The sequence below is a fragment of the Prionailurus viverrinus genome, chromosome A2 (assembly GCF_022837055.1).
Source record: "Prionailurus viverrinus isolate Anna chromosome A2, UM_Priviv_1.0, whole genome shotgun sequence".
NCBI classification, from domain to species: domain Eukaryota; kingdom Metazoa; phylum Chordata; class Mammalia; order Carnivora; family Felidae; genus Prionailurus; species Prionailurus viverrinus.
In genome coordinates, this window is record NC_062562.1 from 141,358,185 (window position 1) to 141,374,613 (window position 16,429).

The following is a 16,429-nucleotide window of genomic DNA, read 5'->3' on the forward strand; positions in this document are numbered from 1 at the left end:
AGTGGCAGAGAGAGCGAGACACAGAATCCGAAGCACGCTCCAGGCTCTGAGCTTTCAGCACAGAGCCCGACGCGGGGCTTGAACTCACGGAGTGTGAGATCATGACCTGAGCTGAAGTCGGACGCTTAACCGACTGAGCCACCCAGGCGCCCCCAATAAGGTCCTTTTAATTAACAGGCACAGAGAAGCTCTGTTGGTGAAATAGATAAGACACCCAAGAACCGTGGAAGTGGGGCTAAAACGTTGGAGAAAAGACACACCAAGTCATCTGTTTGTTATGTGCTCAAAGGACCTGAAAAAAATGGTTGGCTATAAATATAATTTATTATAGTGAAAGCAAATGCTTAGACCTGAAAAGGAAGCTATAAATCATAAATTCTTCTTGCCTCCACTTGGTCACTGAGTTCACAACGGCAACGGGACCATGGGAATGAGAACCCCTGGACTTCTGACTCCCTCTAAAGCTTTTCCCACTTCCCCCGCAGAAGCTTTCTCTTGCATTCAGACTGCTAAAAAGTAACTCAATCCACTTCATTTAATATTTATTTACCATTTAATTTACAGCGCTGTAAGGGGAGAAATATATTGGAAAAAATACAATTTTCTCATTCTAAAAATTCTGAATTGATTCTGCTTTGCCACAAGGAATGGCAAAACACACACATATGCATACAAACACACAAGAGCATTATCTTGAAGTTAAAAAATACCAAATTTAAGTATTTAGAAATGATAGGGCCTAGGAAAAAAGGGTGAGGACACATTAAAAGTAATTTATGCCAACTGTTTCTTTCCGTCGATAGCATTTATTTTCGGTTTGATACCCAGCTGCACTCATATTAGAAACTTAGTGAAAACCACCTAGTGATTCTACTTTGAAGTTACAACCCACGTGACACAAAGATGTTCTGAATACAAGCCTGTTCATAAGTCAGATAAACTTTAGGAACTCTCCATGTCTCTTCTTTTACATAAATTCTATCTCTACCTTGATGTACTTTGGTTGATCAAGAAAACAAAAGGCTAAGGAACAGAAAGCTAACTTCTTTAAATGAGACAAAAGGAAACATTTTTACAATGACTATAAATAAGTCTTTCTTTCAAATACCAAATCAGTTTCCTCAACTGTACAACTACAATTTGATGGTTTTTACTTTTACTACTTCACTTCAGTGATTTATAAAATTTGTCTAAACAACAATACTAATTAAGTATCTTTCCTATTTTTTGCAGGATAAAAACCATTAAATGATGTGTTGAAGACATGCCTAAAAATACTTCACATTTCAACTATGGCTTCTGCATTGAAAATCTGTAAGAACTTTTCCAATTAACTTTCCAATCTTTCCACAACCTCTCTGTTTTTAAAAAAAAAAACAAAATAAAAAAAAAATCTTTGAAATAATTTAAGTGAATGCTTTACATATCAAGTATGGATTCACAAATCCCTATTAGCACAGTCATCAATTTTAACAAGTCTCCTAAATACGTTCTGTATTAGTTGTCTTGATTTTAGATATTAATAATAAGGAACATTTAATTACATCAGTTTCCCATCAACATGCTAGTCATTTAATGATGATTATATTGGCCATTTCCATTGGTTCGCAGGAGGCTCTTCCACTAAAGGCTCCCATGGTTTCCACTGTATCATTTTTCTTGCCAGACTTAGTTCATTTTCAGCCTGTTAATAAAAATTTTTTAAAAGAGCATTTGATTATACTATTTAATAGATATTTACCATAGCTAATGACTGAAATATAATTATCAGAACTATTATCATATTCATACCTAATAAGCTATTCTACCATCAAATGTTCTACATCATTAATTACCTTACCTTTCATAGCTACACAATCATGAGTAAGAAAAGATGGCTTTTGAATTTTTCTATTTGATTAAAATTTGCTATTAGAGTGTTCAAAAGCTTATGTGGTGAGTTTTCAAACTAATTGTTTCACTATTAGACGCCAAAGTCTTTGAGGATCAGAAGTATGTCTCTTTACCAGTGTGAATGGCTTTCAAACTTATTTTATCATGGCCCATCGTAAAACACAACAAACAAATTCTACTAAAGGAACCACAACACACACATATACCTAAAACAAAACTAAAAATATGATTGCTTTTACTAGCTATGATACATTATTCTCTATTGTATTTTTTTAAATGCTAGTCACAACCCATCTAACTGGTTTTACGGATCCATAATCACTTGAGATCCACAGTTTGTAAAACAGTGATCTATGGAATGTAGAATATCACAGATGGACAAAAAATATTTGTTGATTGAATTAATTTCCTTATCAAAGGTTGTTATATTTACTTTTTCCCTTGAAACAAATTTATAACATATTTGACGAATATATTTCAGATATCTTTTTATTTCACAATTTTTATCCAACAAAAGACCTATGACAACTCTGGCCAACTTAGAACAAAGAACACTATTAAAGACTTGTCAGGATGTCAGAGAAGGAATTCAAATACAGAGTAAGTGCCAGAGTCTATCACAGGCTGTAATTCTGTAGTTTAAAGCAATGCCTCATTTATGCCAGTGGTACAAAACAGACAATCTGTGTGTAGCAGGAACAGTCTAAAATGTGTACAATGAATTAAAGAGTAGATTAAACGAAATCTGGAGGTGAAGGGATTTACTAATGCTGCAATGAGAAAACAGTATAAACACTAATTAAAAATATCCCTGACTGCCCTTTGGCCCAGGTCCCTCGAACATTTTTAAGCCCCCAAGGCGTTGTGTAGTGTGAGGAGGCTGCCTAACCCAGAACATAGCTGGACCCAGCTGCATGTGGCCCAGTGCCCACCCCTTCTCCCTTCCTTTAGCTTCTAACACACTCACTACCTTTTCCTGATTCCTCTCATGCTGTCTGCTACCTACATGTGACTACTGAGTGAGCACTGGAAATGCAGCTAGTTCAAATGCATATGTGCTGCAAGTACAAAATACACACTAGGTTTTAAAGACCTAGTATAAAAAAGAATGCAAAATACGTCAATATTTTTAAATTGATTACATGTTTAATAATATTTTAAATATACTGGGTTAAGTAAAACATTATTAAAATTTAATCTTACTATTGCCCATAAAACATGGAGAACTGCACAGCTGACTTAAAAATACTTATTGAATTTTAAGACTATAACTGCATGATAAACAAATGTATCGGTTAAATAAAGTCATGATCAAAGGGAAATCTGACAGAAAAGAAAGAGGAACAGAAAAGGAAAATAAGTTAGCATCAAGTTCCCATATGGTACAACAGCTGGCAAATGAATAGAAAGGCCAGGAAAACAGGCCTTTGAATGACTGAAAATGGTCTACATTCATAAAAAGCCGTCTGAACGCCCTATTCCTCTTTTACAGAGTCATCAAACAATTCTTCTGAATTTGCATATCATGTCTGTTGGTGATATAACTCCCTCATCACGAATACCCCCCAGTATTTCCTTTTCTTTGTCCTTTAATAAAACACAAGAAAAGAATAAATAGTTGCATTTTTTTAAAATACAAAAACATGTACAAATTAAATGAAACAGAAATGAATATCAGACATATTTAAGGGGAGACATCTAAACCTATAATATGGGAGAGGGGGTTCTAAAGTGATGGGGCAAAGGGGCAGGGTGATTTAATCAAGAAAAATTATGAGAAAAGATACTCAGTTGAAGTCAAAAAGCAAAGAACAGACTAAAAAAAATGTGCAGACAATGATTAGTATCTCTTTTATTTGAAAAAACACTCAAAGAAATAAAGAAGAAAAATACTAAACACAAATGATAGAGTAAAAACATTAATGACATGCTTTATATAAAACACAAGAACATATTTTAAGTTTAACCTTACTAATAATTCAGGAAAAAATGCACAACCTAAAAAAAAGGCATAATTTCCCCTGATTTAATTAAAAATTGCAGCATTCTTGGCAACATAGATGTGTTAATCCAACAAAAATAAAAGTGTATTTTAATTTTATGATTCACAAGATCTGTACCTCTCCATATTAAAAATATACTAAGCCTTTAAAACACAAAAGTATTTGTATCTAAAAAGATAAAAGTGTCCATATAACAGCAACACTGTGTTACTAGTTTGAACTAAAGGCTAACAAGAACATGCTGATTAAATTCAAGGTGTTTCACACTCCAATTTTCCAACAGAAGCCTCATAAATTCATGCATAATTAATAATAAATATTTGACATATACATGATAGAAGGATTTGCTACATGTGATTATTCTTATATTTGAGAGTTGATACAAATAAAGAAATTCAGTTTTCCTTTTTTCCTGGAATGTCAGTTTTATATCTCTAAATATTGTGCCTCTGAACATTTAAAACCAAACATCTAACTATTCAACTTTTTCTTTACCTGAAGAATCACCTCTTCCAGTTGGCCACCCTGAAGTTGGTCTTCTAATTTCTTAACATCTGGTTCCTAAAATTTAAGGAAAAAAAAGAAAAAAAGATTTAAACAAAGGAGTGCAATATCTAATATTTAATTAGATATCTATATCTAATATTTAATTAGGATATTGAGGCCAATATCCCAATTAAAAAGACCCAAATATAAAATAGCACTTAATTTGGCACATATAATTAATAATTCTTTCATTGTACCCTTACTAATGTTTGCCAAATATGTGGTGGAAACCCATTTCATCTACTATTTTATTGCGTTTCTGTCTTAATATTAACTTGCTTATCAACAGTAAGAAATACAATGCCCAATTCAGTCTTTCTAAAGTACAGATTTTAAAATACCACTTTATTTTCTTAGTATTTCCTATATTTCCTCTGAGAGCATTGGTATTGAAAATAAATACTACCCTGTGACCCAGAATTCCATTCCTAGGTATACACCAAACAGAAAGCATAATACATTAATCAAATGACATGTTCAAGAATGTTAGCACAAGAACAGTAGCACAAATTATAACTCCAAACTGGAAATAATTCAAATGACCATATATAATTAATAAATATAGTATTTGGATATAACAGAATACTATATAGCAGTGAGAATGTACAAACTACAACTGTATGCAATAACATGATTCTCTCAAACACAGTATTAAGTGAAAGAAACCATGGACAGAAGAGCACAGAATGATGATTCCATTTATAAAAAGTGAAAATCCAGGCAAAATGAGTATTTCGTGTTAGAGGTCAGAAGAGTAGTTATCTTTAGGAGGGTAGTAACTTGAAGGGGAACGAGAGTTTGGGCATTCTGGAAATGTCCTCCTTTTGATTTGGTGTTAACATGGGTGTGGTTACTTTGTGAAAAGTCATCAAGCTCGACACTTATGATGACGGCACATTTCTTTATGTACATTATTCTTCAATAAGAGGTTTAAAAAAAATACCTAGAAAACTCAATGACATATATTTATTTATTTATTTCTAGTCAATGGAGCTTTGTGAGAGCCAGGAAGTATGTACACACTTACACATACATAAGTAAGGTGTTAAGTAGGATGGTTTTTTGGCCCACAAATGGAATGAAAAGAGGGAGAAAAAAACAAAGATATTTTCTACAGGAATTGGCATGTTTCTGCCTCAGGGCATCTGCTGGCTGCCCAGGGATATCTGCATGGCTTGTTCTTTACTTCCATCGCTCATATGTCACCTTCTTAGTAAGGATCACTAGGATAATAATTTATATTGTGGTGGGCTAAATAATGCCCCACAAAATGTACATGACCTAATCTCTGAAACCTATGAATGTTAACCTATGTATGGTAAGTACTTTGTAGATGTTAATTAAAAATCCTGAGACAGGCAGATTATTCTAAATATCTAAGTGGGCCCAAATACAAGTGTCCTTATAAGACAAAGGCAGAGGGAAATTATGCATAGAAGAAGGGAAAGTAATGTGACCACAGAGGCAGAGATTAGGGTGATGTGGCCATAAGCCACGAAATGATAAAAGCCACCAAAGCTGAAGAGTCAAGGAACAGATTCTCCCCTAGAACCTCTAAAGCAAGTGTAGCCCTGTTGATAACCTTGATTTGGGCCCTTGATACTAACTTTAGAATTCTGGCTTCAAAAAATGTAAAAGAATAAATTTCTACTGTTTTAAGCCACTAAGTTTATTAGAAGAGGCACAGGAAACAAATACATATTGTAACATCCCTGACCCTGAAACACATCATTTTCTTTTTCCATTTTTCCTTCACTGCACTTAACTATCTTCTAACATGCCATGTAATGACTTTCTTTATTTCCTTAATTCTTTGCCTCCCACCATTAATGTGTAATCTCCAAGAAAGCAGGGATTTTTATGTTTTGTTCACTTCCTTATAGGCACTAGCTTCCATGCCTACAACCACACACGGCATATAACAGGCATTCAGTGGTTCTTGAATAAATAATAGTTGGAAAAGAAAGGGTGGGGGGAAAGCAGATGAACATGTTTGAGAAAGATTGTTTAACTCAGAATTAACTAAGTTTTAAAGCCAAAATTCAGGGGCATGTGGGCAGCTCACTCAGTTAAGCATCCAACTTCAGCTCAGGTCATGAGTTCATGGCTCTTGAGTTCAAGCCCCGCATCGGGCTCTGTGCTGACAGCTTAGAGCCTGGAGCCTGCTTCAGATTCTGTGTCTCCCGCTGTCTCTGCCCCTCCCCCGCTTGTGTTCTGTCTCACTCTCTCAAAAATGAATAAACATTAAAAACAAAAAATAAAGCCCTTTTTTTTTTTTATGTTTATTTATTTTTGAGACAGTGAGAGACAGAGCATGAACAGGGGAGGGTCAGAGAGAGAGGGAGGCACAGAATCTGAAGCAGGCTCCAGGCTCTGAGCTGTCAGCACAGAGCCTGACACAGGGCTCGAACTCACGGACCGTGAGATCATGACTTGAGCCGAAGTCGGACGTTCAACCGACTGAGCCACCCAGCTACCCCTAAAGCCCTTCTTTTAAAAAAATAAAATAAAAAATAAAAAAATAAAGCCAAAATTCAAAACCAAAGCAGAGAGGCCAGTCACTGTTAGGAGACCCAGGAGATTAAAGAAAGTCAGTCAGTTAAGCGTCCGACTTCATCCTAGGTAATGATCTTGTGGTTCATGAGTTTGAGCTCCGTGTCGGGCTCTGTGCTGACAGCTCAGAGCCTGGAGTCTCTTCAGATTCTGTGTTTCCCTCTCTCTCTGCTACTGCCCCACTTGCATTCTGTGTCTCTGTCTCTCTCTCAAACAATGAATGAACGTTAAAAAAAAAAAAAAAAAAAAACTTCTGCTTTAAAGAAATAAAATACAGAGGAACAGTTATGAAGAAAGCAAGCAGAGAAAGACTCGAAGTTGAAGAGCTTCACCTCATGAAAAGAAAAAGGAAATTTCTTATTGTGATGGGAAAAACGGCAAAAGCCCATTTTCCTTAAGGAACACATGAAATTAAAAGAAATGCTAACTTCCCCCTTAGACTTTAATCTAGAAGTTACTTTCAGATTTACCAAGAATAAATGTTCCAAATCAAAATACATGGTCCTGCTGTATACCTAAGGAAAAATAATTATGCTCTTTGGACTACAGAGTTTGTTATGTTAACCTAATAATACTAAGAATACATTAGGGCGACTTATCACATATATGTAAATTATCTTTCAAGCTTATGAACACTATTATGGATAATTATAAAAATCCATGAGATAACTGCTAGTGTGAAAATTTAATAACTTAAAAATCTAATTGCACAACAGTACAATATAGTTTGGTGTAAAAGAACTAGCAGCAGTCTACCGTGTGGCTACAGCCTTTGAGTTAGAAGCTATAAAATGCCTGTATTAGTCTGTTAGGGCTGTCATTACAAAATAATATAGACTGCATGACTTCAACTACAGAAACTTATTTTTTCACAGTTTTGGAGACTGTTAGTCCAAGACTAAGGTCCGACAGGGTCAGTTTCTGAAGAGAGCTCTCTTTCTGGCTTGTAGAAAGTCACCTTCTCAAAGTATCCTCACGTGGCAGAGAGAGTGCAAGCTCTCTGCTGTCTCTTCTTTTTTTTTTCAATTTTGTTTTAATGTTTATTTATTTTTGAGAGAGAGACAGAGCACAAGCAGGGGAGGGGCAGAGAGATGGGGAAACAGAATCCGAAGCAGGCTCCGGGCTCTGAGCTGTCAGCACAGAGCCCGACATGGGACTTGAACCCGTGAGCTGTCGTGACCTGAGCCGAAGTCAGATGCTCAACTGACTGAGCCACCCAGGTGTTCCTCTGCTGTCTCTTCTTATAAAGTCACTAGTCTTATTGGAGCAGAGGGCCAATCTTATGACCTCATTAACCTTAATTACCTCTGTAGAGGTTCCAGCCACACTGAGGGTTAGGGCTTCAACAGATGAATTTGGGGAGGGTGTGGGTACATATTCAGCCCATCAACAATGCTTGATATAATTTCTGGTAGTTAAGAGACTAACCTGGTCTCTTTGCAACAAAGCACTTTTTAAAATAGTTATTTCTGACAATTTTCTTTAAACACAACACACATTTTTTGTTTGTTTTGCTTTCATTTTCTTCTTTACTCTGAAACTAGAGAAGAGATAAGACTGACATATCTATAAATAAATCAACAATCAGTGAAGGACTTGAGAGGGAAAAGAGGTAAAAGAAGCAGCGACAATGTTAGCCTAGAGAAGGCACTTGACCTTTTTCTTCCACTCCAGTATCTAATAGTGGCCTGCAGAAGGAAAGCACTTAGTGGACAGGAGTTTGCTGAATGAAAGGGAAAAAGGATGGAAGGAAAGCACAGAAGAAGAGAAATGAAAGGAAGTATGCAGAATATGCAAAACACAAGCAACTGATTTTTTTGTTGTTGTTGTTAATGTTGCACCAGAAACCATAAATCCAAGAAAGCAAAATCAAGTCAGCTACTTACCGCTTTAACCATACTCAACTTTTCATTTGTAATCTGTTCTGTATACTTTCTATATGCTGCATTTTTAGGAATTTGCTCAAGAACATCAAGAATCTTTGTGTACAGTATTCTTAGCCTCTGAAAAGACAAATCACATACATTTCCAGTTTAAAATATCACCAGATTTAATGGAACACTTTAAAGTCTCATGAATTATTTAAATTTTTTTTTTCAACGTTTATTTATTTTTGGGACAGAGAGAGACAGAGCATGAACAGGGGAGGGGCAGAGAGAGAGGGAGACACAGAATCGGAAACAGGCTCCAGCCTCTGAGCCATCAGCCCAGAGCTTGACGCGGGGCTCGAACTCACGGACTGCGAGATCGTGACCTGGCTGAAGTCGGACGCTTAACCGACTGTGCCACCCAGGCGCCCCCAAGTCTCATGAATTATTTAAAAAAACCTCACTTCTGATTTTCACAAAGCATTTAACTCTTCTTTGCTACAATTGCTTCATGCCTGTGCCCTATAAAACCATCCCCTTTAAAACTATGAGTATAGTGAACCCTTGAACAATGCTGGGGTTATGGGGTCAATCCCTGTCATGGCTGATAATCCACACAGAACTTTTGACTCCCCAGAAACTTGACTACTCATAGCCTACTACTGACTGGAAGCCTTACCAATAACATAAACAGTTAACACATATTTTGTATGTTGTATGTATCATATATTGTATTCTTACAATAAAGTTAAGCTAGAGAAAAGAAAATGTTATTAAGAAAGTCATCAGGAAAATATGATTACAGTACCATACTGTATTTATTGAAAAAAATCTGCATATAAGTAGACCCATGCAGTTCAAACCTGTATTGTTCAAGCGTCAACTGTACAAATATGGATAGTTTTCATGCTCCATGAACAAAAGTTGTATATAAGTTAAAGGTATAATAACTGCATCCTAACTTATTGTTAATGATCTATTTGAAAATCAACTCATTTACTAAATCATTATTTCTCAATTTGAGATCCTAAGCACTCAAATTCAGATTTTCCCCCCAAGTTTTCTTATTTGAATTTCTGTAGAAATAAAAAATACAGGGGCATCTGGGTGGCTCAGTCAGTAAAGCTCTTGATTTCAGCTCAGATCAGGATCTCATCATCATGAGATCAAGACCCCCATCAGGCTCTGTGCTGGATGTGGAGCCTGCTTCAGATTCATTCATTCTTTCTTTCTTTCTTTCTCTCTCTCTCTCTCCTCCCCCCTTACATTATTTTAGATAACTCCCTATATGCGTAAAATATGCAATGTTTATCAGGATAATCAAATTTAACTAAATGTAATCATGATATTTCAGCTTTATAATGACTGAGTTGGTACCATGTTAATGAAGGTTTCACCACAAGCTTAATAGAGAAAAGGAGCAAGAGAACTGAGTCACTGCACAGCACGTATTGAAGCACAGTGAACTTAAAGTTCACAAACAGTGGTTAGTAGTAAAGTCACATGGTAAGAAGTCGTTAAGCAGATCCTGACTCATGACAGTTCATAAATAACAAGTATAATCATAAATATACATACATAATTATTTTTTATTTCCTTGTATTTAATTTGAAATTTTAGTTTAATTGTATAAAATCGATAGGTACTAATACCTACTTCTATTTGTATATATTCACAATATACATATGAATAAACAAACCTTGAGGGCCTCTAATTGTTTTTCTTAAAAAATAATCTGCATATTTAGAGATTATTTATATATTTGAATATGATATCCCATAATAGAGGGTATTTTTAATTATACTAATTTAGACCTTGTCAGATAACATATAATCCAAATTATGTGTGGGTTTTTGCCCTCATCTCTTCTTAATTTTAGCAAAGGATATGGCAATAGAAAGGCCTGATAAGAGACTTGGGTTCTAAAATGGAGATGTTAATAATACCCGCTTCAGGGGTTGTTGTGTAACTTAACAGTACCAGGCACACATTAACTTGCAGTACGTGTTAGCATTATTATTATTCTGTTGGAGGGAGTCACTTCAGCAGATATCAGAGAAAAGGTTCAAGAAAAAGCAGCATCTGAGACAGACCTGGAGAAACGGTAGGACTTGGACACTTAAAGATGTAGAAAAAAGCAATCTTACACATAGAATACACACAAAGGATTGAATAGCAGGAAAAAAAGGAACACAATAAGTATACAGTTGTATTTTTCTTGAACTATGCTATCCAGTAAGGTAGTTACTGGCCAAATATGGCTGCTGACCACTTGAAATGTGGCTAGTCTGAAATACGATGTGCTGTAAATGTAAACATACAGTGGACTTTGAAAATCTAGTATAAAAATATAAAATATTACTTTTTATATCAAATATATACCGAAATATTTTGACTGTTAGGTAAAATATGTTGTTAGTTTTTACATTTTTCTTTTTAAAAAAAAGTGACTCCCAGAAAACGTAAAATTACAAACATGGCTTACATTTATAATTCACATTATATTTTTATTGGACAACCTATGGCTAGAATATAGAACACATAGGAAATGTATAGGAGATAAAGTTAGAGAAAAACTGAGTCAGACTGTAAGTGGTTTTGTGTGCCACATTAAAGCATTTGGGATTATCCTGTGGGCAATTAAATGATTTAGGAAAATTATATGATTAGATTTGTGTTCCAGGAAACTTAACCTGTAGTAGTGACTTAAAGGACTCAATGGAGGAGAAAAAGGCAGAAAGGCCAGCAGGATAGTTGCTGTAATTGTCTACACATAAGGGAATAAAGAGGTAAGACTGGAGAGCTATTACAGAAAAGGATCAACAGAACTTGTCGCTGAAATAAACATGAAGGAAGATCCAGGGAAAAGAGAAGTACCAACTGTGATGTCCAGCTCCAGCCTGGAGAGTAGGAAGACTCATCATCATCAGGAAAAAGAGTCCACAGTAAAAGAAATAGATTTAGAAAGGGAAAACCAGGAGTTCAGTTTTAGACAATAACGAGCCATTATCAACTCATAATTAAGACATTCATCCAACAAACCTTATGTTTTCTGAGTACATACCATGTGCTAGTTAATCACAGCTCTAGCAGTGAACAAATGGAATGAAAAATCCCTGCCTTCACAAAAATCTGCCTTCTAATAGAGAGCCAATGAGCAGGATAAATTAGTAGAATATAGTATGTAGAATCGTGATCTGGAGGCCTCTGTTAGGACTCTTTTAGAGTGAAATTGAAAGCCACTGGAGGGTTGTGAAAAGTGACATGACCTGACTCACAAGCAGGCTGACTCTAGCTTGGGTGAAAAAAGACCAAACTGAAACGGTGACAAGAAGCGAGAGGCAGTTAGGAAGCAAATGCAATTATCCACAGCTTGATGATGGTAGCTGAGAATATGGTAGTAGCAGAGGAGATAGTGAGAAGTACTCAAAATCTGGATACGTTAAAAGTAAAAACCCAAAGGATTTAATGAAGTACTAAATGTGGGGCGTAAACAAAAGAAAAAAATTAAACATGATTTCAAGGTTTTTGACCTGAGTGACTGCAAGAATGGAACTGTCATTCATTGAGGTGAGCAAGCCTGCGAGAAGAACAGGTTTGAAGGAGAAGAATAAGAAGCCAATTTTGGACATTACGTTTGGGTTGCATGTCTGACATCCAAGTGGAGATGTCCACTAAGCAATTAAATATACAAGACTCTCATAAAGAGAGGTCAGTGATCCACAAAAAAATGTAAGAATTATCAGTGTATTGGTGGTATTTAAAACCACTCGGTTGGGTCCAGACAAGGAGATGCATATAAATAGAGAAAAGTCTCAAGAAGTCCCAAGAACCAAGTCTTAGCACTCCCAAATTTGTAAGTGGGATAGGAGAAATGACCCGAAAAGGAGAAGGCAAAAAGAGTAAGAGGAAAAAAACAAAAAAACAAAAAAACCAGGATATTGAGGTGGCCCCAAGCACAAAGTGCTAGATGAAGACAGTGCCCAATGTGACAAGTGCTGTTACTGGGTCAATTAAGATGAGAAAGGAGAGCTGACCGTTGGATTTAGCAGCACAGAAATACTGACCTTGCAAAGGGCAGTTCTAGCCAAGTCTGAGTGGAGTGTGTTCACAGGGGAATAAGAGAAAATGGAGACAGCTAAATACTGATTAAGTCTTTCGAGTTATCTATAAGGAGGAGAAAAATGGGGTGATTACTGAAGCGCGGAAAAGGATCGAGGATGGTTTGTTAGATGCAAGCATTCTGAATACTGATGGGAAAGACCCACTAGAATGGAAAACTGATGACATAAGGGGTTAGTTACTAGAGCGATATATTCGGTAAGTCTAACTGTACTGAGGTCACCCAGGCAGAAAAGGGGAGGCGGGAGAAAAGGTGGAAACTGGAGATACAGGAATGGGAGGGCACTCATAAAAGTACCAGCGAAGCCACGAGAATGCTACGGGAAAAGTCAACAAGAAATGGCATCGGATCAACGAGGTAGACACTGTTCTCGTCTCAGGACAGCTCTCAGGCTGAGCTGTAATTTGGGGCTTGAAATATCCGCATTCCGACAGCCTTTCAAACGAGGTCACAGAGTTGGAGTCTTCCTTGGGAACTCAGGAAAGAAGCAGCACGTACCTCGTGTGGACTCTCACATACAGCCAATCCCACAAGGCCCGTGGTCTGTTCAAAAACAAAACAAAGTTCACGCAGGTTACAACTCGGCGCGTCCACCACGCTAAGGAAGGGCAAAACCACCACTTCCCTGGCTAAAACCGGCCGAAAACCAGCCAGCTATCGGTCTCTCCGAGCCACTTGTTCGGAGCGTTTTTCTGCTTCTCCCAGAGAAGCTACTAAATCTGCCATCCCGAAAAGCACAGCAGAACGAGTACCCCCCAAAAGCACCCGCAAGCCCGCGCCACTTCCGGCCGCCACCGCAGGATCAGGGGCTATCGGACTGACTCTACCCGCACAGTCTAAATTCCAACAATGACCTCCCCATTCACCTTACCTTCTTCAGCAAACCCGCCATGACGGTGCCGGCAGACCGGAGACGCGCAGCCCTCTGGGAACCTCGCTCAGACCCGCTCAATCCACCACCGAGGCCGGCACACCGTCACCTAGGAAACAGCTTTGTTCCTCCCCCTCACGCACTCAGGCTCTCCTACGAGTGAAAGGCTGTGCCCCGCCCATTCCTAAAGGGAAAATTGACGCAGGCGCAGTGAGTACACAAAGCGTCACAAGCAGGTGCTGGAGGAAAGGGATTTGTCGTAGGAGTCTTACGTCTTGGTTCCTGTCTTTGCCACCTCTGATGGCTTGCCCAAAGGCTACGGGAAACACTCCAAATTTCCAAACAGTTCCGACAGAACCTGCACTCGGCTTAACTTTTGGCGAATTTCTCAACCTCCTTTCCACAGTGTCGTATGTAGTAAAATGAGAGTGGTCGTCTGGAGGTATCATCTAAATGATCTCATGCCAGCCACGTTTCTAGGCTAATGCACCAAAGCAGTTTGCAGTGTGAGGCCATCTCCCACCTCGACACTTTTCTATTTCACTTTCGGAAGCACACCATCTTCTCATTTCCCCAGGTGAAGTGATGCCAGACCATACCACTTCTCCCCGCTTTCCTCTGCAAACATTTAATGAGCACCGGTTATGTGTTAGTTACTGAGGCATAACTTGTAAGACAGAATCTCACATCCTGGTGTTTACTGAACAATGATAAAGATATGCATTAATAATTTGGTAATTGTTCTAAAAGAGGTTTGTTCCAAGTGCAGTGGTAGCAGGGAAGATGAAATAACTAACCAAAAATTGTAAGTGACTGGAGTTAAAGCATCTGCTAAAAAGCCAATGGGAGAAAAGCACAACAAATTGAATAAACACGTGTAAAAAGAAAGAAAGAAAGAAAGAAAGAAAGAAAGAAAGAAATATATATATATATATATATATATATATATATATATATATATATATATATATATTCTGAGTAGCAAAAAGTGTAACAAATAGTAAAACAACCCACAGAATGGAAAAAGGTATTTCCAACCACATAAAATCACCAAAAGATAAGTGGCACCTGGAATAAGAAGGAACTTCTATAAATCAGTAAGAAGATTACTATTAACCAGAACAGGTCTCTCTGCTTCCTTCCATTCTTGCCTCGCACTCTGGAATAGATTAAATGACTTTAAATATGTAAGGCGCCTGGCCCAGTGCATGAAACATAGCACCACATACACGTGATTGTTATTGATTTTTTATTTCATGTTATTGTTCTGAACCCAGTAGCTACAATAATCCTTCTCGAACATACTGTGCTCAAAATTCTCCCATAGGTTTTCACTCAAGATGTAAAAGCCAAAGTCCTTTCATCTGCTTATAAGTCCCTGACCAAGATAGCCCCCCACAGCCTCTCACTTCTCAGGCCTAACCTCCTATTCGCCTTTCCCTGCTTAGGTAGCTGTTCTTCTAAGCTTTTTCTTGGAAAACCCTTCTACCAGATGGCACATAGGTCAGGCTTGCACCTCTTTCAAGTGTTTGCTCAAATATTACCTTTTCAGTGTGGCCTGCCCTGGCCATGAGATTTAAAATTGCAAATTACCATGAGCTCCTTGTTCTCTTCCCTGTTTTGTTTTCTTCATAGTCTTTATCACCTTCTAATATGCTATCTAATTATCTTACTTATATTGTTTCTGTGCATCACCCTTTCTAGAATATAAACCATATGTGGATGGAAATTTTTTCCTACCATATATGAAATGCCTAAAATAGTACCTGGCATATAATAAGCAATAAATAAATTTTTAATGGATACAGTAGAAAAAAAGGCAAAGGAAAATAATAGGCAATTGACAAAAAATGGAAACAGGAACAATCAATAAACATGAAAAAGATTCAACCTCTCTAATAATCAAGAAAATGAAAATTAACCATAATTTTACTGCCATCTTATGGATAAAAATTAAAGACTGACAATACCAAGTGTTGTCAATACCAAGTGGAACAACAAGAATACTCAGACACCGCTGGTGGGAGTGAGTTGGTACAATCACTTTGGGGAATAATTTCACAATAATTAGTTGAAGAGATACAAAACCTATAACTGAGTGTTATGGGTTGAACTATAACCCCCCAAATTCATATGTTGAAGTCATGATTCCCACTATCTCAAAATGTGACCTTATATAAAAATAGGATCATTGCAAATGTAATTAGTTAATATGAGGTCATTAGAGTGGGCCCTTGTCTAAGACAACTGATGTCCTTATTAAAAGGAAATATTTAGACACAGAGAAATGTACACAGAGAGTACGTCATGCAATGATGAGGGCAATAGGGATGACACTTCTACAAGCCAAGGAACAACAAAGACTGCTAGAAAAATCACTAGAAGTTAGGGGAAAGGCATGGATCAGATTCTCTTAGCCCTTAGAAGAAACCAACTCTGCTGACATTTTGATCTCACACTGGTAGCCTCCAGACAGATGAGCTAATACTTTTAATACTGTTTAAATCACTCAGTTTGTGTTATTTGTTACAGCAACCCTATAAACTAACACTGAGTAATAAATTGATTTGAT

The 16,429-nt window shown here is 37.1% G+C and overlaps 2 protein-coding genes across 3 annotated transcripts in view; one reads left to right on the forward strand and one right to left on the reverse strand.

Moving 5' to 3' along the window:
- Positions 1 to 525: 525 nt before the first annotated feature.
- NDUFA5 (NADH:ubiquinone oxidoreductase subunit A5) lies at positions 526 to 13,992 on the reverse strand. The gene is made up of 5 exons (XM_047850145.1): positions 13,858 to 13,992; positions 13,485 to 13,529; positions 8,882 to 8,998; positions 4,392 to 4,457; positions 526 to 1,684 (listed from the first exon to the last, which is right to left on the reverse strand). The coding sequence occupies exons 1-5, from the start codon at positions 13,876 to 13,878 to the stop codon at positions 1,583 to 1,585; spliced, it is 351 nt and encodes a 116-aa protein (XP_047706101.1). The 5' UTR covers positions 13,879 to 13,992; the 3' UTR covers positions 526 to 1,582.
- An 86-nt stretch (positions 13,993 to 14,078) lies between these two features.
- The window catches only part of ASB15 (ankyrin repeat and SOCS box containing 15), a 58,670-nt gene continuing 56,319 nt past the window's right edge, over positions 14,079 to 16,429 (forward strand). For both annotated transcript variants that reach the window (XM_047850143.1, XM_047850144.1), the window contains exon 1: positions 14,079 to 14,434. The gene's annotated coding sequence lies outside the window, so the exon portion shown is untranslated. The remainder of the gene's footprint in view (positions 14,435 to 16,429) is intronic.